Here is a 21,367-nt window from a genome sequence, read left to right as displayed (position 1 = left end):
GCTGGGGCTTGTTTCACCCCAAGGACCCTCCCCTGTGCCTCCACCTCCTCCACTCTGCCTCTGGAGCTGGCTGGAACAGTTGCCTTTGTCCCCTGCTCTGTGTGGCCAGCAGAGAGGTCAGCAGGGTGTGTGGGGCCAGCCTGGGTGGGACATTGCCAGGGGAACGTGCTGCAGGCGAGGAGGGGAGCAGGAGGTGAGCTGGGAGCTGCTCTTACCTTTCCCTGGGGAGAGCTGCTTGGGGTGTCCTGGTTCCAGAACAGGGACTCTGTGTCCTGAGGGTGACCCCGCTCTCCTTCCCCACACAGCCCCCTGGCAATGCTGGGGTTGGGTTTGGAGCCCACCCGGCCCCTTGGCCTGCCCCTCTGAGGCATTCCTGAGCTTGGGGGCTTCTTCCCTGCTGTTGGGAGGCAGAGCTGGGCTGGCATGGCCTGAGGGGGCTGTTCTCCTCCCATCCTGCTGTGGTGAAGGGCAGGGGGCTCCCTGGGAGCAGGGGGGTGGCAGGGGGACTGCTGGAAACTCGTGCTGTGTTAAAATGTGCAGGGCCAGGGCTTGTGCCTGCTGGGGAAGGGAAGGGGGGGATCCTTGCTGAGATGTAGAGGGAAATCTGTACCAGCCAATTCCAATAAAGTTGTATTAATCTCTGTTAATCTGTTCCTCTTTTTATCTTGCTAATCTGCTTACTCTCACAGCTGAACATGCTTGCCTTTTCTTGCCTCTTCTATTTTTAATTCTGTTTTCCCCTTCCATTTCTATTCTAAGCCTGGGGTTGGTATTTTGGAGGTGCTGCCTGGCTGTGACCCTGGTTTAAGGGCTGGGCACTTGGTTTTCTTTAAAACCTGTGTTGTGTAATGGTTTATAGATGTTATGTGCTCTGATGCCTCCCCACCAGCCTGGCTGGGAAGGGTGGTGCCCCTCTCCACATGGGATCTTCCTTGACAGAGGTTGGCTCTGAGTGGTATCTGAATAATGGCCAAAAATGATAAAAAATGGGCACAAGATATTGTCTCAGCAGCTTGTTTCTCAAGGCCCAGAGGTGAACAGCTGCCAGGCTCTGGCCAAGGCGCTTCCTGCTCTGCAGGATTCCAGGAGTTACCTCAGTTAGGAAGAACCAGATGGCAGAGGAGGATCTGCTGGCCAGTGTGCCAGCAGGCTGGGAAGGGCACTGCAGAGCTGCAGTAACATCACTGTATTTGCATGTCATTTTAATTTGGGTACTCCAATTAAAAAAAAAAAAATCAAGGAGAGAGAGAGGTTGAAAAAAATGACCTCTGCAGTGCTTGATTATAGCTGATGATGAATTAAACCCTGTCAAGAGCAAAAAAAAAAAAAAAAAAAAAAGAGAATGGTACAAATCTGTGTGCAGATACTCCAACTGCTTTGGGCTAAAACAGGAAATGGATCTGTTTGTAAGGAAAGAGCTGGACCCAGCTGGTAGCCTGCATGGATGGGAAAGTAATGGAAACCTGAGTTTATAAATTACAGGAAAAAAGGAAATGAAAGTGCAATTAGTTAACTACACCTCAGACAGCACCAGAAGCTCCTCAGAAAGGGGAAGTTCTACTTTGGGTAACTAAAACAAGAGTTAATAATGGCCTGAGCTGTTTTTTGCCTTTGGAGCAGGTAAGGAGGGCTGTCAGCCCTGGGGTTCCAAGTGCTCCTGTTTTCACAACCTTGTATGAAGCTCCAGCATTTCTTTGGTCTGATATTGGTGTGGCTGGTGGTGAAAACTAAAGGGAAAATAAGAACAAATTACGGGGTGAGGCGGTGCTGGGTGGTGCTGCCCTGTGTGCTGGGGCACCTGTGCTGCCCTGAGCCAGGACTCACCATGATTCAGGGAGGCAGGGACACCAGGGGCAGGGCTCCGTGCTGCATTCCCTGGGCTCCAGGCTGTGCTGGATCCACCACGACACGTTCCAGAGTGACCAAGGACAGCTGGGGCTGGGACACAGCCCAGGGAGCAAGACCCTGCCTGGAGGAGCTGCTGTGCCTCACTGGATGCTGGATCCCGTGCTGGAGCCACCCTGCACTTACCGTGAGTTGCCAGGGCTGTGCTGTGGCTCCCGAGGGCTGGGCAGCCGTTCACCCCTCTGCAGCTGGGCCAGGATTCCTGTTTGGCACCATGCTTTGTCCTGGGCTGGAGCTGGACTTGGTACTGCTCTCTCAGTGCTGTGGCACACTCTGGTCTGTCCTGCTCCATGGAACCATTCCCAGGACCTTGCTGCAGTTCCTGACCCTCCTGCTGCCCCACAGCTCTGCAGGTGGATAATTGCCTTATTATTCTTTAATATTCAACCCCTTCTCTTGGTATTTCTGTGCTTTGGCTGCCCTGAGCTGTCCCTCTCCATCTTCCTGCCCTGTCCTGCCCCAGTCCTGCTCTGCCTGATTCCCTGCTCACTTCACAAACGCCCCACATATAAACATAACCTTTATTGCACACAGCGCTGGGTTTTTTTTCATAGAAAAAGGTATTAACACATAAGCATTTGCAAATTGAAGCAACTCCTGCTGTTTTCAGAACAGTAAAATAGCATGCAATGTCTCGGAGACGTTCCTTTTTTAAAACCACCGACAAGATCAGGGAAAGAAAAAAAAAAAAAAGTCGCTGAGTCTTTCCTTGTGCCCCTTTCAAAATGATGTGAAATATATATATATGTTTACATATATATTATATTTTTAAATCTGTAACATCAAATTCTTTGTGCCCTGGTTTCTTTTTCTGTTCGGAGAAGAAGAAAATAGCTTCATTTATACAAAAGAGTCCGTTATGTACAAGTTTGTTAATTAAATATAAACGGCGCGGGGAAACGAGCAGCATCCGGCGTTGGCCCTACACCAGCGTGTAGGACTTGGAGTAGGCTCCGGCGCCCTGTTTTTGAGACCTGCCTACCCCCGACGTGCTCATCTCCAGCAGCGAGTCCCTGGAGCCCCCCACTTTGGAGTGTGTGGGCACCCGCGCCTCGGCGGCGGCACCGGCGGGCACGGGGGGCTCGGCGGGCACGGGGGGAGCCGGGGCGGCGCTGGCAGCGGGCGCGGGCGCGGGGCCGGCCGGGCCGGGCATGGGGAGAGTCCTCTGAGGTAAGGTGGTTGCGGCGGAGGCCGGGGGAGGCAGCCCCAGGGGCTTGGCGCCGGGCTCCAGCGTCATGTGCCGGGCCTGCGCATGGTACGCCCGCGCCAGGTTGCGGATGGAGGCTTCCCGCGGCGGCACCACCGGGCACGGCTCGTGCGCGTCGGGCTTGCGGAAGAAGGCCTCCGACTTGACGTACAGCGGGAGGTTGCAGTAGTCACCTGCCAAGGGAAGAGCGGGCAAGGTAAGGCTCTGGAGGGACCCTATGGACCCCACCCTCTGGACGTGTTGGCATTGGGTACGGAGAACATGTGCTGTGGAGAATGATCTGGGCTGTGGAGAACACGCTGGACTATGGAGAATGCATTGGACTGTGGAGAACACGTTGGACTACGGAGAACACGTTGGGCTATGGAGAACACATTGGACTACAGGGAACAAAAAAATTGGGCATTGGACTATGGAGAACACATTCGACTACGGAGAACCTGTGCTGTGGAGAACACGTTGGGCTACGGAGAATGCGTTGGGCTATGGAGAACATGTTCTATGGAGAACCTGTGCTGCAGAGAATGTGTTGAGCTACAAAGAACGTGTTCTATTGAAAATGTGTTGGGCTACAAAGAGCGTGTTCTATTGGAAATGTGTTGGGCTACAGAGAACACGTTGGGCTACAGAGAGCCTGTGCTATGGAGAACCTCTGTGCTACAGAGAATGCCTTGGGCTAGAGAAAGTGTTCTACCGAGAATGTGTTGTGCTACACAGAACAGGTCCTGCTGTAGAGGGAGAATGTGTTGTGCCATAGAGAACGCGCTGTGCTATAAAGAATGTGTCACATCATCATCCCAAAATTGTCCCACTCCATGCAATGCAACGCCTGGGATGTGTCAAGCTCTAGTGCTCAATGCTGTACACAGTGTCCTGTAATGTATCATGATGTAACAGTACTAATTATAATGCTGAATGTACAGTGATGTTAAAATGTGAGTAATGCTGAATGTACAGTGTAGCGCATTATTATAATAATAATACAACGTGATGCTGAAGTTCTGACACGGGACAGGCACAGTCCCCGTTCTGTAAAGGACAGAAATGCTCCTTGTGCTCTGTGTCCCACCTGCACCAGCACCCAGTAGAGGGATGTGGTGTGTCCCACACCCAGCTTTACTCTGCCAAGGTGAGGGGCTGTGCTGCCATAAACCACAGCCGCTGCTGTGCTGTGTAATGGCATCATCTATAGTTAGTGCCCTAATTTAGGGGTTTTATGTCCATGTATGGATAACCTGTGTTGTTATATTGGCTGTTATCAGTGTTAGAGGGTTTTATTTCTGTTCTATTACTGCTCCCTTTGTGTTCTACAGCATCACCTCCAGCTGTAGGGCCTTAATTTAAGGATTTATATGTCCATAGATATAAAGGCCTGTTATTAGTTTGCCTTTTATATTTGCAATATATAACACCTCTAGGCATAGAGCATTACTCCTTTAATTGTATATATTGTGCAGTGTGTGCTGCAAGGGCACGTTCCTCTCATCACAGGATGAGGAGAGAATGGATTGCAGGATCTGTGGTGTTAATATAGGATACAGCACATATAGATATGGGATTATATGTATTAGTACCTTAATTTTAGGAGTTATGGTTATGTGTTTGTATAAAAAATTTTATATTAAAATATAAACATTATTTATGTAAAAATAAATATTATATATAATAAAATAAATATTATAAATAAAAATATATAATAAATATTATTTATATAAAATGTATATAAATCCTTATATAAATACATATAAATTTCTATAATAAAATAGAAAAACTTTTCTATGTAGATATGTACATTAATCTATATATAAATATATAAAAAACTTACATATAAGTATACATAAACCTATATATAAATGTATAAATTTTTATATGGAAATATAGAAATTGTTATATGAAATATAGAAATTTATATATCAATATAGAAAATCTATACTAAGAATATAAAAATTTATGCATAAATTTATTTTATATAAATGTATGTATTTGTAAATAAACATATAAAAATATATAGTTAAATATATAAAATATATTATATAATATATATTATATAGATATTATGCATTATTTTTATATATATGAAGCCCTGCATTATGATATTGTCTCTTGCAGGTGTTATATTGGTTTTATTATAGCACTATTGCCTTAAAACTTGTATGCTTTATTATAGCTTCTGTAAATTCCTTTTCTTTAAGGTTACAACAGTGTTATACCTCATACACTCTGTGCTACTTAAACTATACCATAAAATATGTGGTCTAATTTGAGGAGAAAGATGATCCCATTATATTGTGTGTTATATAATCAGTAAATAAATTAACTATCAATTCCTACCTATGTATTTTTTATACATCTTCCAGGTGTTGTTCTATTTTGAGGTAATAAAACTCATGGGGGTGGGAGATTGTCAGGGTTCTAGCACTAAGGATAGGGGAGAAATACTGAGGAATACAAAGGAATACTGATGAACACTAAAGCAAGGGGAAAAATACTGATACACACTGAAAAATACTAAAAACAAGGCAGGGAAATACTGAGAACACAAAAAAATTGGGCATGTACTGAGGGTCTGGGACAGTGCTGAAAAATGGGGGGCGAATAACAAGGAATACTGATGGATATTAAAAAATGATCATGAATATTAAGGAGGGTATGAAGGAAGAGTAAAGAATAGCCAGGGATACTGAAAAATGGGATGGAACACTAAAGAATGGAAAACAACACTAAAAAACCCATTAAAAATATCAATGAATGAGGAAAGAACAGTAAGATGCCAACAAACAGGAAGGAATCCTAAAGAATGGGAAGGAACAGTAAAGAATAGCCAGGGATACTAAAAATGGGAAGGAATAATTAAAAAAAAACATGGGGAAATATCGAGGGATGTGGAAAGAACAGTAAGGAATGCTATGAAATAGGAAGGAATACTGAAAAATGGGAAGGAACAGTGAAATACAGGAGGAAAATACTAAGGTATGGGAAGGAATACTAAAGAATGGGGAGAAATACCAAGGAGCTGGGCAATAAAGTACCAAAGATTGGGTGGAATACCAAGGAACGGATGGAATGCCAAGGAAAGGGTGAAATACCAAGAAATGGGGAACAACATCAATCAGCAGAGAAAGAACATTACAGCCTGGGGAGAAATACCAAGAATGCAAAGGAATACAGGACTGGGAAAGTCTCCTAAGGATTTTGGGAAGCTCTGGGGTGCTGAGGAAGGGCAGGACCCCCAGAGAGCCCCTGGGAACCTACTCTTGCTGGCGCGGTGTGGGATGGGCACGGCCACGCCCTTGCCCCGCTCGCTGTCCTGGGGCTTGGGCGGGGAGGCGGTGAAGCGGCAGATGCCGGGCTCGGACGGGGTGCTCATGGAGGTCATGCTGTCGGCGTTGTCCGTGGTGCCCGTGGTCATCTGGTCCGAGGAGCTGTCGGAGATGAAGCACTCGGTGATCTCGAACTTGGCGTGCTGCAGCTGCTCCTCCAGCTTGGCGTGCTCGTAGGCGCGCGCCAGCTCCTCGTAGGTGGACGAGGCGCTCTCCGTGGACACCATGCTGTTCCGCCCCTTGTCTGTGGGGAGAGGATGCGTCACCCACCTGAGAGCTCTCCCTGGCACGGGAACGGCTTTGTCCACATCATGGGAATGCCCAGGCTGTCCCTGCTGGGATACACCTGGCCACCTTCAAGGGCAGGGTGGATGGGACACGGAGCAACCTGGTCTAGTGGAAGGGTGAAACAAGATGAGCAATGAGGTCCCTTCCAACCCAAACCACTTTGGTTTTTAATGACTCTGTCTGTCCCCACAGCTCGGCAAGGCCCTGGCTGCTCAGAGCCACCGAGTCATGGCTCCACAATCCCACTGATGAGTTCTGCAGTGTCATGGTTTGACGCTGGCACAATGCCCGTGCCTCCATGAGAAGAAGGTCTGACCACTTCACATCCCAGAAAACTTCCTCTCAAACCACGACATGCAGTCACCCTGAGCTCAGAGTTTGGGCTCTCTGTGCGCCCCAAAGCAGCAGATTGCTGCCAGGGAGGCAGTGGCCCTGCATACCCGTGTCCTGCGAGAGGCTGGCACTGTAGCTGTCACTCTCAGTGACCGTGATGCCATGCTGGGAGCCCACTGTCCTCCAGTCCGAGGTGAGGGTCCGTGCAGGGGTGGACGCCTGGCACTTGGTGAGTGTCCACTGGCTGGAGTACCGGTTACGGGTGCTGTGCGCAGACTTCACACTCTTCCTCGACACAGGGTCTATGGCACAAAGGTGGCAGAGTCACGGTGAGTCCCTTCCACTCACACCCTTCCCTCTCCCTGGAGCACAGCCTACCCCTTCTGCCTCCCCAGCAGCTGCTTTTGGGCACAGTCAGTGCTGGAGGACATTCCCCCAGCCCTGCCCTGTGTGCACAGCCCCAGCACAGCCAGCCCGGCCCCACACACTCACTGGTGCCAGGGCGGATGTCAGACATGTCGATGAGGGGCCCCGTGTTCTGGATCAGGGCTGGGTGATGCAGAGAGACGCCCGTGCAGAAGCTCTGGGGGTTCACTGCCTGGCTGAACTCCGTGTCGGTCACCGGGATCGTGGCTTTGTCATCCCCTGTGGGAGGGAGCTGGAGCTCAGACCTCTCCCCGGCCCACAGTCCATCCATGGGGCCCCAGCACTCTGGGGCAGCAGGGGATGGGAGCTTTGCCTGTGCTTACCCAGCTGCTTGATGCCCTCCTTGTCCTCGATGAGGAGCTGCACCCGTGGGATGTCGATGTGCAGGCGGGGGCCCTGCGGGGGCCCCTTCACCGGCGTGTCAAAGCTGCGGTTATTCTTGCTGTGAGGTGAGAGGGGACGCAGGCCCGCCCATTACCGGACAGAGCCCCGGTGGCTCCAGCCTGCCACGGGCTGGGGATTGCCACCAGCCAGCCCACCCGGGGCTCAGCTCTGCCCAGGCAAGCTCCAGTGCGGACCCTCGGGCAGGCAGGACGGGGCTGCTGCGCCACAGAGTCACTGCCATAACCTTCACTGGTGTGAGCCTGAGAAGGTCTGAAACTGAGTGAGGGCTGTACTTGGGCTTTAAAGCAGCCATGACCACCCCCAGCACCACCTATTCCCTGCCTGCCCACCCAGTCCCAGCCACAGGCAGATGTGAGACTCACCTGATCAGCATTTCTGCCAAACTCTTTGCATCTGTGCAGGAGACACAAAAACCAAGACATTTTTTGTAAGGGAGCAGTTTAGGGCAAAATGAGGCAGCACAGGAACACAACCTGGGGTCCCGTGTGCTGTGCCTCTGAATCCCATCTCACCTCGAAGCCTCTTCAGCCGCTTCTCCTTCCTCTTCTTGCGGATGATGAAGAGCAGAGCCACTCCCAGCGTGGCCAGGATCACGGGGCAGGCGATGGTGAAGAGCTTCTTCACATCATCCCCTTCCCCTTGGGCAGACTTGATTGGGGGGATGGTGCCTAGGGCAGAGCAGGGGCGGGTGGGCACTCAGCATGCCAGGACCCCCCTCTCTGGTGCCAATCCCCCAGCCCGTGTCCCCACTCACTGCCGTCGTAGTCCAGCGTGGCGAACTGCGCGGTCTCGTTGCCGCAGCCGGCGCTGTTGCAGGCCTTCATGCGCAGCTCGTACCAGGTGGCCTCGCGCAGCTCGGTCAGGAACACCTCGCTGGAGCTGTTGGTGCGGAGGCTCTGCCACACCCAGTTGCCCTTGGGCCGGTACTCCAGGACGATGGCGGTGATGGGGCAGCCCCCGCTGCTCCAGCCCTGCAGGTTCAGCCTGGCGTGCGTGGAGTTGATGTGGGTGAAGAGGTGCTGGTCCTTGCTGAAGGAGGGCTCTGTGGGAATCCACAAAATCAGAGGGTTTTGGGAAAGCTGCAAAAGGCAGGCCCCAGAGACAGCAGAACTGTGATTAGAGCTAAGCAGCAGCCATGAGATTTGTCAGCAGAAAAATTATTTAAAAAGTAGAAAAGCAAGGACAAATAGAACAATGTTTGTGTATTAATGCTTGTCTAGAATAACTCTCTAAGCTACAGAAAAGTTTATCTAGCAATATATTAGGAAGTTTGAAGCTTAATAATGGAGCTCTGTGCATTGTGTTTTAAGGCTTGCAAGTAGGTATTGTATTCGAAATAAGCAAGCATTGTTTAACCAAAGGTACCTGTGCTTATGGTGATTGGATAGAACTACTGTCAATGTGCTTTTGCTTTGTGTGATTGGTCAAAAAACTTATAAAGTAAGTTGTAACATTAAATTCTTAGCCTGGGATGTGAGCTGGTGGCATCTTCCCATTGTCATAACCATGTAATGAGACTGATGCTGGAAAATAAAACAGCTCAAGGCACGTTCCACAGCAGTCCTGTCCTGTTTGTGATTTGTACATACACCCCCGGCCGGCGATAGGCTCTGCGGGACAGGAGCTGTCAGGAGGGTGGGGAGGGGACCCCCGTGGTGGGGCAGGGACACCAGGGGCCAGGCTCACCTCTGCCGTGGGTCTTGGCCTCGATGATCTCGCTGATGCGGCCGGCGCCGACGCTGTTCTTGGCCGCCAGCTTCACCTTGTACCACGTGCCACACTTGAGGCTCTCCAGCTTGAAGGAGCGCTCCGAGGAGCTGATGAACACGTCCTTCCACTCCTCGCTGTTGTCCACCGAGTACTGGAGCACGAAGCCTGTGGGAGCAAGGAGGGGGTCACCTCTGGGCACATGGGTGAGGGGAAGGGGTTATGGCTGGCACAAGGCCTGTGCCCACGTCCAGCACAGCCTTGCAGTGCCAGGGCACCCATCACACACCAATTCCTGCACTATTCTGAACTCACGAGCAGTGGTGGAACCTGCCTGATGTGCCCACCACACAGAGCCAGGCAGGAGCCACGGACAAGAGCAGCATGGGCACACCCAGAACCTCCTGAGAGCTCTGCCAGCACCCCTGGTCACACCCTGCCTGCCCCCAGCATGCCCAGGATAACCCCAGTGCTCATTTCCACAGGGGAGCACATGCTGTGATTGACTGGTGCGAGGCTATAAAGGGAAAGCCGGAATTAAGCAGCTCCCTCGGGAGGCTGCAGGGAAGTTGCTTCTGTCACTGCAGACCGCCCCCTCTCCCGTGATGAGGAGTATTAGGAAGCACACTGTGTCCTAGATGAGCAAACCTGTTACGCTGCCATCAACAAGGCACCTGGAGATGGCTGGTCTGGGCTTCCTGGGAGAGCAGGGGACACAGGGACAGCCCCAAGGGCATTGGGGCATCTTGGGACAGCACATCCCTGCTGCCCCAGCTGTGCTGCCCAAACTTTCCTGCTGCACTGATAGGTTTGGCTATTTCTGCAGGATATTTGGCCAATTCTCAGATAAAAATAGCAGGCAAGAGTAGGCTTCCTGCCTTGCTGTGTGCATGATGAGCTGCACAAGGCAGGGCTGGCAGGATGGCCCCGGTGCCAACACCACCCGGGTACCACCGTGGCAATGCCAGAGGGGTCAGGTGAAGGAGCTCTGTGAACACCCAGCTCGGGCAGAGCAGTGGGGACACTGCTCACACCTTCCCACCACCAAGGATTCCCTGTGGATGGTGACACCAGGAGCTTCCCAAAGCCATGGGCATATGATTGCCAGCAGTGGCAACACCAGCCCTGACACCCCCACACCACCCACCCTGGTGCCTGCCACTGCTTATTTATTTATTTTGTACATGCGGTGTGTTTTTAATATTTCTAATCCAATTATAACCAAATTTATCAACAGAGTCCGCTGGAGTGAAAGGCTGCTGGCTGGGGAGATTTGCTTGTAATTACTTTCATGCTTTTAATTAATTGTAAGTGAGGTCTCCTTCCTCACTCCCCGCTCCCCCCTCCGCACGCAGCTGTTTCAACCTATAATTCATGAGATGAATCAGAGCAGAAAGGAGACTTGGGAAAGCTGGGATGCTCCTGGAGCCCTCCCAAAGCCCCCAGCCTGTCAGGGATGTGGGACAACTCCTGCTCTGGTGGGTTCAAAGTGGCACCAATGCCAGGAGACTCAGAGCAGCTCTGGGGCTGGCCCTGGCCACCACCACCTTAGCACCCAGTGATGTGCCCTTCTTTAGCTACATCAGTCCCTGCAGCTTGTCCAAAACACCTGACAAACCCCTCATCGGGGCTGGCAGCCCCTGCTAAGAGCTCAGAGGCATCAGCCTTACTCTGAAGCATTTCTGAGGCATTTTGGAGAGGGGCAAACTGAGGTGCAGATACAAAAACGTGGCAGAGAGTGCCTGCAAACATGTTCCATGAGAATGGAACCAGTCATGGTCCTGGGATGAGCTGCTGGCAGCAGCCCTACCTCGGATGGAGCTGCCCCCATTGTCCCCGGGGATCCAGGCCAGCGTGATGGACGATGCTGAGGTCTTGGAGACGGTCAGGCGGGGCTGGTCTGGGGGCACTAGGGAGGAGGGAAAGCCCATGAGCACCTCACACACGCAGAGTGCCCCACACTGTGCCCCCAGAACTGGCCTCGCAGTCATGCCTGGGCCAGCAGGAGCGCCTGGTGCAGGACAGAGCCCGGGCACTGGGCAGTGGGGATGGTGTGTCCATGCGGGGCAGCACGGAGGTGGAGCCCTCACCTTGCACCAGCAGGTTGATGATGATGGTGTCGAAGCCCCAGGTGTTGGTGGCAGTGCAGGTGTAGTAGCCGGAGTCCTCGGCCTTCACCGAGCGCAGCACCAGCGTCCCGTTGGCCTGGATCAGGCGGTGCCCGTCCACCGTCACCGGGATGGCAGAGTCCTCGCTGCCAGGGGGACAGGGGGCACATCAGCCCTGTGTGGCACAGTCAGGGCTGGCACCAGCCCCCAGCACGGCTGGCAGCCCCCTCCATACCTGTCCTTGGTCCACTTGATGGCGGGGACGGGCTCCCCGACGGAGTTGCACGGCAGCCTCACGTCCTTCATCCACGGCGTGGTGACGGTGCCTCCGAAGGAGATGATCTTGGCAGGGGCTTGGGAGCAAGGAGGAGGTCAGCCTGGGGGGCTGGCCCCGTGCACAGACCCCCTGAGATGTACAGACCCCCCCAAGGTGTAAGGAAATCCGGGACCCCAGTGCTGCCCCTCCTCTGCCTGGGGTCACCCAGCCATCACTCCCTGCAGGCCACAGGGCAGGACACAGCAGCGGGGGTGTCCCCCAGGCTGGCAGCCCCCCAGGCTGTACCTTTGCCCGCAGGCTCGATGGTGACCTTCTCGCTGATGTTGCCGCGGCCGGCGGAGGTGACGGCGGCCACCCAGAGCAGGTACTGCTGGCCCCGGTTCAGGTGGGCGATGCGGTAGAAGAGCTGGTCCGGGCTGGTCTCGTACTCGCTGGGAGCCTGCGGGCAGGGGGGACACGGGAGAAGGGGAAGCTACTGTGAGACCCTCGGCCCATGGCCTCGGCACAGACCCCACAGCCCCTCGCGGGTTTATCCCAGACCCCACAGCCCCTCGCGGGTTTATCCCGAGCACAGCGGCTCCGCTCACACCCCTCAATGCCGGGGAGAGCCGGCTGGTGTCGTGATTCCTCCAGGGAGCCAGGCTGCAGCCCAGGAGCAGATGGCTGAGCATCCCTGCTCCCGGGAAAGGATTCTGCCCTGGCACCGCCGAGCTGCAGCAGCGCCAGCCTGGAGCCAACCCCAGCTGGGATGGCCCAAACCCACGAGAGGCAAAGGGGGTCCCCAAAACCCATGTGGGGTCACTGCATCACCTCCCCCAGCCCTGCAGTGGCCCTGTGGACAGGGCTGGCTGTGTGCAAGCACCAGGGCCTGTCCCCATCACAGCAGGGACAAAGTCACCCTGCCCCACAAATGCCACGAGGGCAAGGACTGCCACCCAGCTGTGCCACCATGCCAGCAGCAGGCAGGGATGGGCTCCGCGACCCCCTTGGCACAGGATAGGTCTCTTAAAACATGACTTGGCAGGTGCCTGTGTGCTCACTGTCAGCACACGCGTGCCCTTGCAGGGACATGGATGTGAGTGTACCCCAAAGCAGACACACCTATATGAATATTGTATAGTATACATAATTTTTTTTTTACCCAAATGACAGTTTTGACAAGATGCCAAGAAAACAATATCGGATCCCAGCGGTTTTACCAGTTGCTTTGATGAAAAGATTATGTTGCCCTGGAAACCAGAGGCTCAGATAGTGAAATGAGTTTGAGAAGGAGCTTTTGATAAGCACTAGTCTGCAGACCTCCCATCAACCTCTCCCTCAGCAAGGAGGGATGGGGCCAGCTTGGATTTCTATTTCATTTTTGGTCAGCGGCTGGCATGTTTCCCCCTCTGGAGCAGGCGCTGAGCAGGGCAGATGCCAGAGAATGGGAACAGGAGAGACAACGGGACCAATCCCTGCTGCACAGTGCCCATGGATGCCCTTGGACAATTCCGCAGTGCACCCCAAGAGGTCTTTGCTGCGGCTGCTGCCTGGCATCAGCTCTCCCTCCCGTTGCTGCTTGGCCAGCCCAGCATTCCCTGGCACACTGTGGCGATTCCCAGCCCCGCTGCCCCCCCGTACCGGCTGCCCCGAGCCGGGGCTGGAGCAGAAGATGGTGTACTTCCGAATGATGCCGTTGGGCTTGGCCGGCGGCAGCCAGGACACCACCACGCTGCTGGCAGAGGACGGCACAGCCTTGATCCCAGCCGGGGGACCTGGAACTGAGGAGAGAGAGCGTGGCAGAGCTGGTGTCAGGAGGTCTCCAAGGTCTCTGCCCAGCTGGGAGATGTGACAGCACCCTGCTGTGGGGCTGGCATCCCAGCCACACCCGGGGAAGCAGCTGCGATGGTGGTGTCACACACAGGCAGGGACAGGTCTGCCTGCAGGACACCTCTCCACGGGTGGCTCTGGTCCCCGCGTGAGCCAGAGGCAGGAGGGTTAATTGCAGCCCCAGCTCGGCTTTAGAAATCATGATTGGCTTTTAATGGCCATCTCCTTAATCTGTCAGCCGTACCCTGCCCAGCTGCGCCTCCCTCCCAGCATCTGGCACTTCCTAGGACACAGGCCCAGGGATGCTCTGCTAGCGAGCTAATGGCATTAAAGTAGGGCACGCGGGGTGTAAATATTTAAATATCAGCACTTAAGGAAAAGGAAAGAAAGGGAAAGGGAAATGCCCTGCCCATGGCTGTACACGGGGGGTTTCTCCTGTGCCCCGGCAGCCTCTCCAGCCCTGGGCACGAGCAGGTGGCAGAGCCACTTACTGTCCTCCTTGGTCTGGATGTAGAGCACGCTGCTGCGGACGCCATCACCTGCCTGGGTGTAGGCCAGCACCTGCACGCTGTAGTTGGTGAATTTCTCCATGCCCCGCAGCTCCACTCGCTCCCGCGTGGTCGTGATGTTCTGCATCTCACCCCACTCTGCAGGAGACAGGGCCTGTCAGCCCCTGTGCCCCCCAGGTGCCCCATGTCACCTGCCCCCTAGGTGTGCTCACCTCCGTCCATGTAGAGGGACCAGAAGATGACCCGGTAGCCCTTGAGCACCCCGTTGAGGGTGCTGCGCGGGGGCTCCGACCAGGAGATCACGGCCACGTCCGAGGTGATGGAGATGGCTCGCACGTTCTCGGGGGGCTGGCTGGGAACTGGGGAGGGATGAGGAGGACAATCAGCAGGAGGATGGAGATGCCAGGCTGAAGGAGCCATGTCCCACACAGCCACCCTGACTGCACCCACACGGACCCCGCTGTGCTGCTGGAAGCCCTCAGCCAGTCCTGCCCAGCAGGGCTCTGCCTCCAACATGCAGTTTTCCTTCTAGGCCAGTGAGGTGGGTGTGAACCCTGTGCTGGTGGTGACAGGGAGGATGCTTCCAGCAAGGGGAGAGTGGGAGAGCTGAGTGGATGCAAGGTAATTAGATCCCATTGCCCCGCAAGAGGTAACTCTAATTTTTATGAGCATTTAAATGATAATACATCACCGTAACGATCCTCTTTGAAAATGATTATTGTTTCATATTACTTAGGTGCAAAAATATAAGCACCATGTAATTAGGGACGGAGTATAATAAACTAATACAGATAGTCCGTTTGAACAAAATGAAGGTAATATAATTATGGAAAAGACACTATTGCTAAAACAGGGGCCCTTGAATACCCCGGGAGGAGTGCTAATGCAGCCAGGAAACGATCGCGGTTTGACAGGCTAACGAGAGCCTTAATTAAGTATGAAAAACTGCTGAGCAAACACACTGCAAAACTTTTTCCTCATTGTTTTTAAAACGACTGAGGCCATCAGTGACTGTGTCCCAGGTGGAAACCTGCCTGGCATTTCAGCAGTGCCAAAATCCACCTTGCACCCTTTAGCTGTGCCACAAACCCAGCGCCACGGGCGTCCGGACAGCGCTGTGCTCCTGGTCCCTTCCCAGGGAGATGTGGGGACACACAGCCACCACCCCAGACCTGTGTGATGGCATGGGCACCAACTGAGAGTGCCCTGGGTGGGACCTGGACCTGGTTTGGTCACTGGGCCATCCTTACCGTCCTCCAGCGTGGTGGCGTTGATCTCGCTGGACGAGGGCCCCGTGCCCGCGCGGTTGAACGCCTGCACCACCACCCCGTACTGCGCAAACTTCTTGAGGTTGTCCAGCGTGTAGACCTCGCTGTCCCCCGTGGCCTTCATCTCCACGATGCTGTACTGCCCGTTGCTGCCCGGGCTGTTCTCCCGGTAGCCGATCTGGTAGCCACGGATCACCCCGTTCTGCAGCTCCTTCTTCGGGGCCTGAGGGACAGCAAGGGCAGGACGGAGCAGTGTCACAGGGCTGGGAGGCTCACAGGGCTCCGTGCCCCAACCACCTCTCCCCAGGGGCTTTTCTCAAGGCTTTCAAGTTGTTTTCCCTCCCCACTTTTCCCTGAGTGGCAAAATAGTGATAAAAAAGGTCCAGCGGGTCCTCAGAGCCACCAGAGAGGGAAGTGCTGCCTGGACAGCACCAGTCCCCAGCTGGAGCAGGAGAAATCCCAATTCTGTCAGCCTGAGAGGCCAGATTGAGATCAATCTTAACAATATTTCTCTGAAGCATTAACAAATCAATAGGGTTGATTGCAAATTTATGTTACAATGCCTGGGCGATCCATCTTGCTGAAATACTCCTAAAACGAAGTGACTTATCTTTCAAGTGAATCTTACTTTTCATTAATCTGTTTTTCAATGCTTAAGGGGAGGTGGGGGGAGAAGCTGGAACCCTAAATTTATTGACTTAGCAGTTCATTCCCAAGTCCTAACTTTATAATCAATTCTATCTTTCATTAGGCAGCTTTGGAAAAATAAATCTGATTCTAAGTTTTATTGATCTCTGCTCAAACACTTTGCAACCCAGCACCTGAGTTTTTACATATTTATCCTCTCTGCCCCATGGTCCCCCATGGATACCCTATGAGATAATGAGCTTGTTGTAAAACATGATTGATAAGAGCCCTGAGCAATAAGGTGAGTTGCTTGCCCAGCCTGCAGGTTTTTCTTTTTCTTGGAGAATTCTTCCTGATTCTTGTGACATTGATGACATGCTGGATCTCAGGACAAGCTGGGGCAGCATTTTGCCAAGCCCCCATAGCCAAAAAAACCCCACACAGCATCCCAGCCTCACTCACCTTCCAGGTGACTTGGATGCTCTGAGATGTGATGGGCTGCAAGGTGACATCCATTGGAGGGCCATCGGGAGCTGAGAGAGACAAACACAAACCAGCACATTGAGAAGGTTCAGGAGCTCCTCACCAGGAAATCCCTGGCTTCAGGAGAGCTGCACCTCAGCCAGCTTCAGCCCCCATGCTCCCCCTGCCCAGCATCCCCAGCAGCCCCACCAGGAGCCCAGGGAGGCACCTGCTTCCTCGGTGCTGATGGTGAGCTCCTTGCTGGGCTCACTGCGCCCGATCTTGTTGAAGGAGTACATGCGGATGCTGTACACCGAGGCGGGGTGCAGGTCCACGATGTTCGCCTGGTTGATGGTCGGGGAGATGTTGCGTGTAGACTGCTTAAAATCCCAGGAATCTGGAAGAGTGAGGCAGAAGGGTCAGAGCCAGAATCCCATGCAGGGCCTGCAGTGCTGAGGGGGCCATGATCAAGCCGGTGAGCTCCCCAGGCACCTCCAGCTCTTGTACCCCTGGAGAGGTGCTGCTTCTCTCTTTCGCTGTTGTGCGCTGGGGTTCAACTTTTTGCAAATATTGTCTCTTTTAATATTCCCTTTCAAATGCTCCCATCCAACAGAAATTACCATATTTCATTAATGCTGCTCTCTCCTTTCTTCATCAAAGGAACCGGGATGCAGAATATTCCCTTGGAGGCACCGCTGGGGCAGTCCCACACCTGCCTGTGCAGGCCAGCCCCCAGCCCCACTGTGCCACGGGGAGGGGACATCACTGTCACCTACCTGACTTGTTCTTGTACTCGATATCAAAGCCAGTGATGATGCTGTTGCCATCGAACCGCTGCGTCCACCGCAAATTCATACTCCGGGCTTTCACCTCACGGATCTCCAGCTCCGGCGGGTCAGGGGGCTCTTGGGGACACGCAGGCAGGTTAGGGAAAGAGGCAGAGGAGGCCCCAGGAGCAGGGGGACCCTCTCGGCAAGGCTTTGCACCGCAGGGCTCAGGCAGGGGGGATGGATTACCTTGGACAGTGAGCTGGATCAGGCCTCTGTCCTCGCCGTAGGAGTTGATGGCGTGACAGGAGAAGAAGACGGAGTCCCCACGGTCGGCTGGTTTCAGCTGCCAGTGTTCCAGGGAGAGGAGCCAATTCAGACTGACCTGCCCCAGCACTGTGCCCTGCCTTCCCCTGCCTGCTCCCACCACAGCGCCACTCCCTGGAGCTGCACTCCTAACACCCCTCTGGGCTCAGCTTTCCTACTCAGGGAGCCCAGCACAGTGCCCGGCTCCGTGACATCCCCTGGGGACCACCACACCCTCCCTGCACCTTCTCTGCTTCTCTCCCACACCCAGCGAGATCCCTGGGAGCCCAGGCAGGTGCAGGACGCGCAGCCCTCACCTTGAGGGTGGAGATGACCTCGTCGCCGTTGTCCTTGGTGGTGATGGCGTAGCGCATGTTGCGGTCGGGGTCGATGACGGTGTCCCCCTTCTCCCAGCGGATGATGATGGGCCGCTCGCCCCGCGCTGTGCAGTTCAGCTCCTTGGTCTGGCCCTTGATGGCGATGGTGGTGTTGGGGTGGGAGGTGATCATGGCTGGGACTGCGGGGAGGGAAAGTGTCACCCGTGTGCCCTGGGGACGGGCAGGTGCCACCTGTGGCTGCCGGGCCCCGCAGAGCCCACGGAGCCGGCAGGGACGCGGCTCTCACCGAGCGGCCGCGCAGCCCGGAGCGGAACCGTCGCGCTGCATTATACAGCTCAGGATCATAAAATAATGAAGCAGATAAATTTTATAATGCATAGCATTACACCGGGGTAGACAATAAAACGTGAAAGACAAATAACCAAGTGCACACTATAATGAAGAGAAAGCCTCCAGTCTGAGACGTGCGGGTATGAATTATTGACTAAGGTTTTACACTCCCGAGGATGAGAGGAAGAATGTTTTCCATCACGGATTTGCATAATTCACTCGTATAAACCTGGGCAGAATACAGAGTGTGATTTCCCACCAGCAAGGCCGCCTTTGCATTGCAGATGCCAGAGATGAGTTTTTTCCATAGCCACCCCAATATACAAACGGGGCCAGTGGGGACACCCTGTGCCATGGTCACCACCTGGCAGGGGTGCAGAACCCAGAGGTGCTTGAGCAGTGGGTGCAGCACAGATGGGGATGGCTGATCAGTGCTGTGAGGATGCTGTACTGATCCCTGGCCTGGCTCTTCCCTGCTCCAAGAGCCAAGCTCTTTGTGCCACCCCAGTGCCATGCAGTGGGCTGGCTGTGGCAGGCAGCACACAGGAGGAACGGGCTGGGGGACCGAGGGCAGGCTGGGGAAGCAGAAAAAAATGTAATGCATAAACAAACAGCAGTGCTGAGTCCTGCAGTAATGTATGATAATGACAATCCGCAAAGGCAACACACACTGTTCTAATGGGACACAAGAGGCTCTAATGAGCTACGACTCCTCGGCTTTCTGTGGCAATGTAATTCAATTAACAGCAAAGGAAACCTTTCCTCCTGAGCTGCTGGAGTTTGTGGGGTGCAGGACACTGCAGTGCCCAGCTTGGTGCCCGTGTGACAATCCTGTGCCAAGGGGAGCACGGCACCCCTGAGCTGGCAGGGGATGGCAAAGAGCAGGGAGGTTGTGGCAGCGCAGCCTGGGCCACCAAGGGTCACAAGAAGCAGCCCGAGACTTCTCCAAACTCTGCCCTGTCCCATCCCCAGTGCTCTGACACCTCTGCCTGCCTCAGCCCCAGGTCAGGGACGCACCAGGACAGAGGCAGGCCTGGGAAGGGTTAGGGTTAGGCCTGTCCCAGTTCCATGGGGTGAGGACAGAGCACAGGGACAGCCAGGGGCTCTTGCACTTTCCCCAGGGCAGGGCTGACTGCCCAGCACAGCACAAGGGCACGCACAGCTGGAGGAGGGGCTCAGCACCCAGTCCTGGCTCCTGCCAGGCTCCTGCCCACTGTCCCCTGCCATGGAAAACCATCGAGGGGTCACCCTGCTGTTTGTCAAACAGGGACACTGGGGATGTGTCACTCAGCCCTCATCAGCCCAGGCTGGAGCACAGTGCAGCAGCAGAGGCTGTGTGGCTATGGGGCCAAAGGGGCAGGACAGCCCCCCAGGGCTGCAGCAGCCTTGGCTGCACCGGCCCCTTCCCAGCAGAGAGCAGAGGCCCCGGGAGAGGAGCTCTGTTTCAGGCTCTGCTTCACTGAAATGCACTTATTGATGTTTGATTAAAAGCAGCTCCTTGGATGTAAACATATCAACTTCTCTCAATTGCCAGGGTCCCACGGGAGCTGCACGTAGTCCAGAGCAGGAAAAGAGCACAACAAACCCCCAGAAAACCCCAAGCAGCTGTGAGGATAGCACAGATTGGGCACTGGTGCCTAACACCTGCCCTGCAGCAGCTCTGCAGCTTGCAGAGGATCCACATTGCTTGGGACTGGCTGCAGGGACCTCCACGGGTGGCTGGGGGCTGCTCCTAACCAGTCTGTGATCCCTTCCTGGGTGTGGGGGCATCAATAATGTGGCATCAGCCACAGCTCACTCTGGGCAGACAGGCTTCCTTCGAGGAGAGCTCACCTCCAACACCTCCTGTGCCCTCCATTCTGTGCCCACCAGGGCACACCCCATCCACCCAGCCTCTCCTGGTGCCCACAGCCTTGTTAACAAGGCCACAACCAGAGTTGGTCCCCCTCTCTGGGCAGAGACAAGCCTGGGAACAAAGGGAGCCAACAGCCAGAGCACGCTGCTGTCCCACACCCGGCTGGGGCACGAGCCGCTTGGCAGAGCGCTGGTGACAACTGAATGGGAACAGTGACAAGGGTGACAAGGGATGTGCCTGCCTCCCTCGCCCCCCTCTTTCTTGTTTGGAGCTGGCTCTGTGATGTTAATTTGATTGCACCCGTCTCAGCTTCCTTTCTACACTGATTAGCTGAGTTTCACCTGAAGCATGAGATTAATTCAAATTGCATGGAAGCAATCAGTTATGCTCGCGCTGTGTGGCAGAGAACTTCCAGAGAGGGCTGTGCCACGACCACGGACAGAGACCCCTCTCCTGCCCCCTGGCTGGGCCCCTGGCACGGGGCAGGCAGAGGAGCCCCCTCCCCAGTGCCCAGGGTGCTGCCGCTCTGGCACAGCGGGCAGGAGCCCGGGGGATGTGACTGTCCCCATCCCACACGCTCCTGACACCCGGGCAGGTGTGCAGCCATGTGCTAAATGGCATTTATCACGCACTGCTGGGCCCCTCACCTGCGCCCAGCCCAGCCTGCCGTGCCCGTGGGCACACACTCGGATACTCCAGCACTCCCCACCTTTCACTCCTCACCTTCTGCGTGCTGGTGAGTTCCTTCCCAAAGCAGGGAAGGACAGGCTGCCATGCTGTGGGAGCCCAGGGGCCGTGGCACCCAGGGACAGGAAAGCCTCAACCCCGTGGGTGACATTCCCAAGCAAATCCGGTGGCTTTTCACACCCACCACCCCCCGACAAAAGCATCACCCAGGTGCTGCTGGCTCTGCCCAGCCCAGGGAACTCAGGCACACAGTGCCCAGTGTGTCACCTGGCTGTCCCAGCTCACCCCTGGCCGTGGTGCCAGGGCAGGGCACGTGTGACACCAGCTGGCTGTGGCACCGCCCTCTCCCCTGCTGACCGCCAGCACGCTTTGTTTGGGCTCTGATTAACTCTCATTTAACTCAGTCCGCAGTGGCCTGACTTTCAGGGAAAGC

The 21,367-nt window shown here is 54.6% G+C and overlaps 1 protein-coding gene across 1 annotated transcript in view; it reads right to left on the bottom strand.

The window, feature by feature from the left end:
* Nucleotides 1-2,412: 2,412 nt before the first annotated feature.
* DSCAML1 (DS cell adhesion molecule like 1) overlaps nt 2,413-21,367 on the bottom strand; it is a 99,617-nt gene continuing 80,662 nt past the window's right edge. The window contains exons 12-33 of the mRNA XM_066564479.1: nt 18,042-18,241; nt 17,668-17,764; nt 17,428-17,556; nt 16,881-17,048; nt 16,652-16,722; nt 15,545-15,785; nt 14,507-14,653; nt 14,277-14,432; nt 13,597-13,736; nt 12,262-12,415; nt 11,935-12,052; nt 11,682-11,845; nt 11,402-11,500; nt 9,571-9,759; nt 8,639-8,926; nt 8,397-8,552; nt 8,247-8,277; nt 7,803-7,921; nt 7,546-7,698; nt 7,161-7,355; nt 6,365-6,676; nt 2,413-3,285 (exon numbers count right to left, since the gene is read on the bottom strand). Of these exons, the coding sequence (XP_066420576.1) occupies nt 2,828-3,285; nt 6,365-6,676; nt 7,161-7,355; nt 7,546-7,698; nt 7,803-7,921; nt 8,247-8,277; nt 8,397-8,552; nt 8,639-8,926; nt 9,571-9,759; nt 11,402-11,500; nt 11,682-11,845; nt 11,935-12,052; nt 12,262-12,415; nt 13,597-13,736; nt 14,277-14,432; nt 14,507-14,653; nt 15,545-15,785; nt 16,652-16,722; nt 16,881-17,048; nt 17,428-17,556; nt 17,668-17,764; nt 18,042-18,241 (3,785 nt within the window). The 3' untranslated portion in view covers nt 2,413-2,827. The remainder of the gene's footprint in view (nt 3,286-6,364; nt 6,677-7,160; nt 7,356-7,545; nt 7,699-7,802; nt 7,922-8,246; nt 8,278-8,396; nt 8,553-8,638; nt 8,927-9,570; nt 9,760-11,401; nt 11,501-11,681; nt 11,846-11,934; nt 12,053-12,261; nt 12,416-13,596; nt 13,737-14,276; nt 14,433-14,506; nt 14,654-15,544; nt 15,786-16,651; nt 16,723-16,880; nt 17,049-17,427; nt 17,557-17,667; nt 17,765-18,041; nt 18,242-21,367) is intronic.

This window comes from Molothrus aeneus, chromosome 22, assembly GCF_037042795.1.
Source record: "Molothrus aeneus isolate 106 chromosome 22, BPBGC_Maene_1.0, whole genome shotgun sequence".
NCBI lineage: Eukaryota > Metazoa > Chordata > Aves > Passeriformes > Icteridae > Molothrus > Molothrus aeneus.
Note: the sequence above shows the minus strand (reverse complement) of the source record. Positions and strands in the feature narration are given on the sequence as shown.